The 9,967-nt window shown below is 42.6% G+C and overlaps 1 protein-coding gene across 1 annotated transcript; it reads left to right on the plus strand.

Annotated features, from left to right (window-relative positions):
- The first annotated feature begins 4,024 nt into the window (after positions 1-4,024).
- On the plus strand, positions 4,025-5,686 carry LOC147924284 (uncharacterized). The gene is made up of 2 exons (XM_087494509.1): positions 4,025-5,124; positions 5,421-5,686. Exons 1-2 carry the CDS (start codon positions 4,176-4,178, stop codon positions 5,426-5,428), a joined length of 957 nt encoding a protein of 318 aa, XP_087350635.1. The 5' UTR covers positions 4,025-4,175; the 3' UTR covers positions 5,429-5,686.
- The last annotated feature ends 4,281 nt before the right edge of the window (positions 5,687-9,967 follow it).

Below are 9,967 nucleotides of genomic sequence, written 5' to 3' on the forward strand. Positions count from 1 at the left end.
CAGCTACTAAGCAATGTTTTCTTGCTGTTAGCCTGTTTTGGGACAAAATGGGTATAAGTGGCTTTTAAACTCTCCACATCTATCTCAAAGTCTTATAATTAGTTAGTTGCATTGGATTAAGACACATTTTAACCCCATAAACACTAACATAGCTGTTTACAGCTACTAAGCAATGTTTTCTTGCTGTTAGTCTGTTTTGGGACAAAATGGGTATAAGTGGCTTTTTTAAACTCTCCACATCTATCTCAAACTCTTATAATTAGTTAGTTGCATTGGATTAAGACACATTTTAACCCCATAAACACTAACATAGCTGTTTACAGCTTCTAAGCAATGTTTTCTTGGTTTTAGCCTGTTTTGGGACAAAATGGTTATAAGTGGCTTTTAAACTCTCCACATCTATCTCAAACTCTTATAATTAGTTAGTTGCATTGGATTAAGACACATTTTAACCCCATAAACACTAACATAGCTGTTTACAGCTACTAAGCAATGTTTTCTTGCTGTTAGCCTGTTTGGGGACAAAATGGGTATAAGTGGCTTTTAAACTCTCCACATCTATCTCAAACTCTTATAATTAGTTAGTTGCATTGGATTAAGACACATTTTAACCCCATAAACACTAACATAGCTGTTTACAGCTTCTAAGCAATGTTTTCTTGGTTTTAACCTGTTTTGGGACAAAATGGTTATAAGTGGCTTTTAAACTCTCCACATCTATCTCAAACTCTTATACTTAGTTAGTTGCATTGGATTAAGACACATTTTAACCCCATAAACACTAACATAGCTGTTTACAACTACTAAGCAATGTTTTCTTGCTGTTAGCCTGTTTTGGGACAAAATGGGTATAAGTGGCTTTTAAACTCTTCACATCTATCTCAAACTCTTATAATTAGTTAGTTGCATTGGATTAAGACACATTTTAACCCCATAAACACTAACATAGCTGTTTACAGCTTCTAAGCAATGTTTTCTTGGTTTTAGCCTGTTTTGGGACAAAATGGTTATAAGTGGCTTTTAAACTCTCCACATCTATCTCAAACTCTTATAATTAGTTAGTTGCATTGGATTAAGACACATTTTAACCCCATAAACACTAACATAGCTGTTTATAGCTACTAAGCAATGTTTTCTTGCTGTTAGCCTGTTTTGGGACAAAATGGGTATAAGTGGCTTTTAAACTCTCCACATCTATCTCAAACTCTTATAATTAGTTAGTTGCATTGGATTAAGACACATTTTAACCCCAGAAACACTAACATAGCTGTTTACAGCTTCTAAGCAATGTTTTCTTGGTTTTAACCTGTTTTGGGACAAAATGGGTATAAGTGGCTTTTAAACTCTCCACATCTATCTCAAACTCTTATAATTAGTTAGTTGCATTGGATTAAGACACATTTTAACCCCATAAACACTAACATAGCTGTTTACAGCTTCTAAGCAATGTTTTCTTGGTTTTAGCCTGTTTTGGGACAAAATGGGTATAAGTGGCTTTTAAACTCTCCACATCTATCTCAAACTCTTATAATTAGTTAGTTGCATTGGATTAAGACACATTTTAACCCCATAAACACTAACATAGCTGTTTACAGCTACTAAGCAATGTTTTCTTGCTGTTAGCCTGTTTTGGGACAAAATGGGTATAAGTGGCTTTTAAACTCTCCACATCTATCTCAATCTCTTATAATTAGTTAGTTGCATTGGATTAAGACACATTTTAACCCCATAAACACTAACATAGCTGTTTACAGCTTCTAAGCAATGTTTTCTTGGTTTTAACCTGTTTTGGGACAAAATGGTTATAAGTGGCTTTTAAACTCTCCACATCTATCTCAAACTCTTATACTTAGTTAGTTGCATTGGATTAAGACACATTTTAACCCCATAAACACTAACATAGCTGTTTACAGCTACTAAGCAATGTTTTCTTGCTATTAGCCTGTTTTGGGACAAAATGGGTATAAGTGGCTTTTAAACTCTCCACATCTATCTCAAATTCTTATAATTAGTTAGTTGCATTGGATTAAGACACATTTTAACCCCATAAACACTAACATAGTTGTTTACAGCTACTAAGCAATGTTTTCTTGCTGTTAGCCTGTTTTTGGACAAAATGGGTATAACTGGCTTTTAAACTCTCCACATCTATCTCAAACTCTTATAATTAGTTAGTTACATTGGATTAAGACACATTTTAACCCCATAAACACTAACATAGCTGTTTACAGCTTCTAAGCAATGTTTTCTTGGTTTTAGCCTGTTTTGGGACAAAATGGTTATAAGTGGCTTTTAAACTCTCCACATCTATCTCAAACTCTTATACTTAGTTAGTTGCATTGGATTAAGACACATTTTAACCCCATAAACACTAACATAGCTGTTTACAGCTACTAAGCAATGTTTTCTTGCTGTTAGCCTGTTTTTGGACAAAATGGGTATAAGTGGCTTTTAAACTCTCCACATCTATCTCAAAGTCTTATAATTAGTTAGTTCCATTGGATTAAGACACATTTTAACACCATCAATACTAACATAGCTGTTTACAGATTCTAAGCAATGTTTTCTTGGTTTTAGCCTGTTTTGGGACAAAATGAGTATAAGTGGCTTTTAAACTCTCCACATCTATCACAAACTCTTATACTTAGTTAGTTGCATTGGCTTAAGACACATTTTATCCCCAGAAACACTAACAAAGTTGTTTAGTGCTTCTAAGCAATGTTTTCTTGGTTTTAGCCTGTTTTGGGACAAAATGGTTATAAGTGGCTTTTAAACTCTCCACATCTATCTCAAACTCTTATACTTAGTTAGTTGCATTGGATTAAGACACATTTTAACCCCATAAACACTAACATAGCTGTTTACAGCTACTAAGCAATGTTTTCTTGCTGTTAGCCTGTTTTGGGACAAAATGGGTATAAGTGGCTTTTAAACTCTCCACATCTATCTCAAAGTCTTATAATTAGTTAGTTGCATTGGATTAAGACACATTTTAACCCCATAAACACTAACATAGCTGTTTACAGCTACTAAGCAATGTTTTCTTGCTGTTAGTCTGTTTTGGGACAAAATGGGTATAAGTGGCTTTTTTAAACTCTCCACATCTATCTCTGTAAGTTTGAGAGTAGAGTAATCAAGAGATTATGGAAGAGAGTGAAATCGTGTAAAGAGTGAGGAGAGTGAACGATTGAGAGAGAGAGTGTTGGAGAAAGAGAATAAACTCTTTTCTTACTTCTATTAGTATGATACTTACAAACTATTTAAAGACATATACAAATAGGATATTCTCTTAGGATCCTATGCACACTAATATGAGGAGAAAGCGACATCTCCTTATTCTAACATGTGATCTCCTCTTCTCTCTTACAACTTGCTCCAACGGCTACAAAGGAAGGATCGAGATGAATGGCGACCGTTGGAGGATCTCTTTGGTGGATTGGGCTCATGAAGACTTCTATTTGAGGATGGCCCGTTGGTTGGTCATACGGACGTCCGTACGGTCGTACGGACAAGTGTGTGTGCCGGTTCATACTCCCCCTCAAGCTTGACTTGGGGAACTAGTCAAGCTTGACAACATAGGTATTGATCAAGAATAAGCCTATGGCGTCCGTACAGTCCGTACCGTCCGTACGTGCAAGCAATGAGGCCGAGTGAAGCACTAAGGCCGAGTCATCTATGTGTGAGGATAGTGAGGAGGCCTGCTCACCCCCGGCCCATGAGAAGGATCGAGAATCCCTTGTGTAGCCGTTAGGGAGAAAGCGCAAGTGGACAAGAGTGGAAGACTAGGACAAGTCGCTATCACCGATCACCTACCCCCTCTCTCTCTCTCCTAATTGTCGATTTCTCTTGTTTCTACTTTAGGTCATGTGGTCGCCCTAGCTGCCTCCCTATTTAAACCCTTGTCATGTGTTGTATTTGAGATATTCTACCTAATTCTAATCTATTATCACTCTCTTTCATACTATTCGCCACCAACTCTTCTTCTTCATTCTAAACCTCTCAAATCTCTCTAAGTCTTCCGCTTATTTCAACATGGTATCAGAGCCAGGTTGTCGTTCTTGATAACCTATCTCTTCTATTCTTCCATTCTTCATTCTTGTTCACTCGATTCTCAGTCCTATTTCTCTTTATTCTCCGGGTAAAAGCTTTGTCCATCGGTCCATAGCGGTTAAACCATGGAAAACGCCAAACCCATTGTCATGCCGGTTGTTCTCAAAGGAACAAACTACTTGCTGTGGACTAGAACCACAAGAACTGCCCTTGGAGGTCGTGGTCTTTGGAGTCATGTCGAGAGTGACTATGCTCCAAAACAAAACCTAAAAGGAGAAGATGAAGGCGCTTCCGAGGAGGAAGTAGAAGAAGAGAGCGAGAGGAAGGCCAAGTGGTTCCAAGAAGACCAAGTTGTCCTATCTGTTCTCCAAAACTCTCTTGACACACCAATCCTTGAGGCCTACTCATATTGCGAGACGGCCAAGGAGTTGTGGGAGACACTTAAAGGTGTCTATGGCAATATCTCCAACTTGACTCGGGTCTTTGAGGTCAAGAAGGCCATAAATGAGCTTAACCAAGATGATGTGGAGTTCACTAAACATCTTGGCAAGTTTCGAGCTTTATGGTCCGAGCTTGACATGTTGCGGCCGAGTACACTCGATCCGAGTGTGTTGACTGAAAGAAAGGAGCAAGACAAGATCTTTGGTCTCCTTCTTACTTTAAACCCATCCTTCAACGATCTCTTGAAGCACATCCTCAGGGCAGAGAAACTTCCCTCTTTTGAAGACATTTGTTCACAAATCCAAAGAGAGCAAGGTTCTCTTGACTTGTTTAGCGGTAAGGGGGAGCTTGCTACGGCTAATAAAGGAGTGTACAAGCAAGAGGAGAGGAAGGTGTGGATATGCGACCACTGCAAGAGGCGGGGTCACCTGAAAGACAAGTGCTGGGTCCTCCACCCTCATCTCAAACCGGCCAAGTTCAAAGCAAACCTTTCAAAGGAAGCGGTTAGCGACAAGGGAGCCGGGCCGTCAAAGCAAGGAGATGAGGCAGCCATGACCGCAGCCTATGGAGAAGTGGTTAGGAAATCAGACCTTGAGGCGCTCATCCGTTCCATTGCCTCACTCAAGGAGTCTGGTATCTCTTTCTTTACCTCTAAGCCTAGTAAATCTCTTGTCATAGACTCGGGTGCTTCTCACCACATGATTAGTAATCCTAGTCTAATTGACAATATAAAACCGGCTTTAGGAAATGTTATAATTGCAAATGGAGAACAAATACCAGTGAAAGGAATAGGGGACTTGAAACTATTTGATAAAACCACAAAAGCTTTCTTTATGCCTACCTTCACATCTAATCTTCTATCGGTTAAGAGAACCACTAATGATTTGAATTGTTATGCAATCTTTGGTCCTAATAGTGTTCATTTTCAGGATATTGAGACTGGAAAAGTTCTTGGAGAGGGACAAGGGAGTGGAGATCTCTATGTCCTAGAGAAAACCTCGCCAAGTTTATCTACTAAATCTTGTTTTGTTGTTAATTTGGATAGTGTGTGGCATGCTAGATTAGGCCATCCTCATTCTCGTGCCCTTGCTTTAATGTTACCAAGTGTTTCTTTTGATAGTTCAATGTGTGAGTCTTGTATTCTTGGTAAACATTGCAAATCTATTTTTCCCAAGTCTAAAACTATTTATGAGCATTGTTTTGATTTAGTGCACTCGGATGTGTGGACTTCACCATGCCTTTCTAGAGATAATAACAAATATTTTGTGACTTTTATTGATGAAAAATCTAAGTACACATGGATTACTTTGTTGCCTTCAAAGGATAGAGTGTTTGATGCTTTTATAAACTTTCAAAATTATGTTACTAATCATTTCAATGCTAAAATTAAGGTACTTAGATCAGACAATGGTGGAGAGTATACAAGTCACAAATTCAGAGAACACCTAGCAAAACACGGCATACTACACCAAACAAGTTGTCCCTATACGCCCCAACAAAATGGTGTGGCCGAGAGGAAGAACCGACATCTAATGGAGGTGGCACGGTCGATGATGTTCCATTCACACGTTACAAGGCGATATTGGGGTGATGCTGTGATGACCGCATGCTACCTGATCAATCGGACACCAACCAAAGTCCTTAATGACCTATCGCCATTTGAGGTATTGAATGGATTTAAACCATCTCTAGAGCACTTACGGGTCTTTGGGTGTGTTTCTTTTGTACTTGTGCCAGGAGAACAGCGGAGTAAGCTCGATCCCAAAAGCATAAGGTGTATGTTCATCGGCTACTCCACTACTCAAAAGGGATACAAGTGTTTTGACCCAAAGACAAGCCGGCTGTATGTATCAAGAGATGTTCGGTTCTTGGAAAATGTGGGTTATTTTGATAACAAAGACTGGAACAGCTTGAAGGATCTTTCATCATCACCAAATGATAGATCCTCCAGCCTTAAGTTTCTCCTTGACCATCTCGGAAATCCGCCTACGGCCACAGCCCTTCCTCAGCCAGAACCCAACCCGAGCTCCATTGACCATACGCTCGAGCCGGAAGGTGCTATGCCCGAGATGATATCCCCGGACCATGAGATGCCCGAGTCAAACCAGAGCATGACCGAGGCACATGAGATGCCCGAGCCAAACTCAAGCCTGACCGAGACACGACCTGATGCTGAACCGGTCATCGAAGATGTCACTCAGTCCAGCCAATCAGTGCCGCCAGCTCAACCAGCTCCACGACGAAGCACGCGTGTCCGGTCTCACCCCTCTACATGGAAAGATAAGAGGGTCTACTACAACAGTCAAGCCGTCGCACATCCTATCCAAGCCGTATGTTCGCTCGAGCTGCTTCCGACCGAGCACCAAGCCTTCTTCGGCCAAGTTGATGAACACTGGGTTCCCCAAACGTACGAGGAGGCCAAAGAACATAAGGTATGGGTAGATGCTGTGGAGGATGAAGCTGGTGCAATGATCAGAAATCACACATGGGATGAGGCTGACCTCCCCAAAGGGAAGAAGGCCGTAAGTTCAAAGTGGGTATTCACCATCAAGTTCTTGAGCACGGGAGAGATTGAAAGGCATAAGGCACGGCTGGTGGCCCGAGGGTTCACTCAAACCTATGGAGATGACTACATGGCAACGTTTGCTCCCGTGGCCAAATTGCATACCGTGCGAGTAGTGCTATCGTTGGCCGTGAACCTTTCTTGGGACTTATGGCAAATGGATGTGAAGAACGCGTTCCTCCAAGGCGAGCTAGATGAAGAAGTGTACATGACTCCTCCGCCTGGTCTTGAGGACATTGTTGCTCCCGGGAAAGTCTTACGGTTACGCAAGGCCATCTATGGCCTCAAACAGTCACCACGCGCCTGGTACCATAAGCTCAGCTCCACTCTTAAGGCGAATGGCTTTAGACGATCGGAGGCTGATCACACTCTTTTCACTCTCAAGACATCACTTGGCCTGGTTGTGGTGCTGGTTTATGTCGATGACATCATCGTGACTGGCGATGACAAGGCCGGTATTGTTGCCATTAAAGACTCTCTCAAGTCTGCCTTTGACATTAAGGACCTCGGAGAGCTCAAATACTTCCTCGGCATCGAAATCTGCCGTTCCCCGGAGGGTATCTTCCTCTCACAACGCAAGTATGCTCTGGACTTGCTTGCTGAGACAGGCAAACTTGGTACGGTTCCAGCTACTACACCACTGGATGAAGATTACCAGCTCAAGCGAAAGGGGGAGAGCATTCGGGCGAAGGAAGGCAAACCATGCGAACCATTGGACGAGCCGTTCCCGGACGTCACACGCTACCGACGGCTTGTAGGTAAGTTGATCTATTTAACTATCACACGACCTGATATCTCTTATGCTGTGAATCAGGTGAGTCAGCACATGCAAGCTCCAAGCAAGTATCAATGGAGTCAAGTGGAGAGGATTTTGAGCTATCTCAAGGGCAGCCCTGGTCAAGGCATTTGGATGGGTAAAAACGGCAACACTGAGATCGTGGGTTATTGTGATGCGGACTATAATGGAGACACATTGGATAGGCGGTCAACTACTGGATATTGCACCTTTGTTGGAGGAAACCTAGTTACATGGAGGTCTAAGAAGCAAAAGGTGGTGTCATGTTCAAGTGCCGAGGCTGAGTACCGAGCTATGAGGAAGCTAACTAATGAGATGACATGGTTGAAAGGTCTACTTAAGGATCTCGGCATTGAAACAAGACAGCCGATGACAATGCATTGTGACAATGAGGCAGCGATTCACATAGCCACTAACTCAGTCTTCCATGAACGGACCAAGCACATTGAGAGCGACTGCCACAAGGTTAGGGAGAGGATCGAAGAGGGAGCGGTTCTACCATGCCACACAAGGAGTCAAGACCAGCTAGCCGACATCTTCACCAAATCTGCAAGTCCCAAGGTTTGTGATTATATTCATAGCAAACTTGGACTTGTAGACATCACACGGCCGTGATCAACTTTCCTAATCCGTGGACAGCACACTCTTTTTCCCTTGGCTTAGTTTTGTCCCATGAGGTTTTCTAAGTCAAGGTTTTTTTAATGAGGTGCTGCTTCACGGGTTCCAAGCTTAGCCATTTCATCAGGCTAAGCTTGAGGGGGAGTATTGATCAAGAATAAGCCTATGGCGTCCGTACAGTCCGTACCGTCCGTACGTGCAAGCAATGAGGCCGAGTGAAGCACTAAGGCCGAGTCATCTATGTGTGAGGATAGTGAGGAGGCCTGCTCACCCCCGGCCCATGAGAAGGATCGAGAATCCCTTGTGTAGCCGTTAGGGAGAAAGCGCAAGTGGACAAGAGTGGAAGACTAGGACAAGTCGCTATCACCGATCACCTACCCCCTCTCTCTCTCTCCTAATTGTCGATTTCTCTTGTTTCTACTTTAGGTCATGTGGTCGCCCTAGCTGCCTCCCTATTTAAACCCTTGTCATGTGTTGTATTTGAGATATTCTACCTAATTCTAATCTATTATCACTCTCTTTCATACTATTCGCCACCAACTCTTCTTCTTCATTCTAAACCTCTCAAATCTCTCTAAGTCTTCCGCTTATTTCAACAATAGGCACCCACCTCATTAAAAACCTTAGTATAGAAAAACCTCTTGGGAAAACTATACTTAAGGGAAAAAGAGTGTAGGCGCCAAAACAAAGCAAGTCATGGCCGAGTGAGGTTTAGGAGGCCAAGCTTAGGATGGATGTATTCACACACTTGGGGGCTCGCAGCTTTAGTCAGGACGTCTGCAAGTTGTTCTTTGCTTTCGGTATGGCAAGGTAAGACAACTCCAAGCTTGATTTGTTCTCGGACCTTATGGCAATCCACTTCAATGTGCTTGGTCCGCTCATGGAACACTGAATTGGTTGCTATATGAATGGCTGCTTCGTTATCACAGTGCATGGTGATCGGCTTTGTTGATTCTATTCCAAGATCCTTGAGTAACATCTTCAGCCACATTAGCTCCGTCGTTAGCTTCCTCATAGCTCTATACTCGGATTCGGCACTTGAGAGTGAGACGACCTTTTGCTTCTTGCTCTTCCATGTGACCAGGTTCCCTCCAAGGAACGTGCAATAGCCTGTGGTTGAGCGTCGGTCCCCACGATCTCCGGCATAGTCAGCGTCGCAGTAGCCTACCAACTCAGTGCTCTTGTTGCGTCCCATCCATATGCCTTGGCCGGGTGAGCCCTTGATGTACTTGAGGATCCGTGTCAGCATGTTCCAATGGTGCACGGTGGGGTTCTTCATATGCTGGCTTACCTGGTTCACGGCAAAGCAAATGTCAGGCCGTGTGATAGTCAAATAAATGAGCTTACCGACTAGCCGCCGGTAGAGGCTAACGTCCTCGAATGGAGCGGTGTCAAGCTCCCCCTGTCCTCCATCCTTGTAATTCTCTTCTAGGGGCGTTGTTACTGCCTTAGCTCCTAGTTTTCCTGTTTCACTCAATAAGTCTAGTGCATACTTTCTT

Source organism: Camelina sativa, chromosome 17, assembly GCF_030686135.1.
Source record: "Camelina sativa cultivar CO46 ecotype springtype chromosome 17, ASM3068613v1".
In the NCBI taxonomy this organism is placed as follows: domain Eukaryota; kingdom Viridiplantae; phylum Streptophyta; class Magnoliopsida; order Brassicales; family Brassicaceae; genus Camelina; species Camelina sativa.

Excerpts from the sequence above, each read along its gene's own strand:
- LOC147924284 (XM_087494509.1), top strand. The coding sequence starts at position 4,176 with ATGGAAAACGCCAAACCCATTGTCATGCCGGTTGTTCTCAAAGGAACA.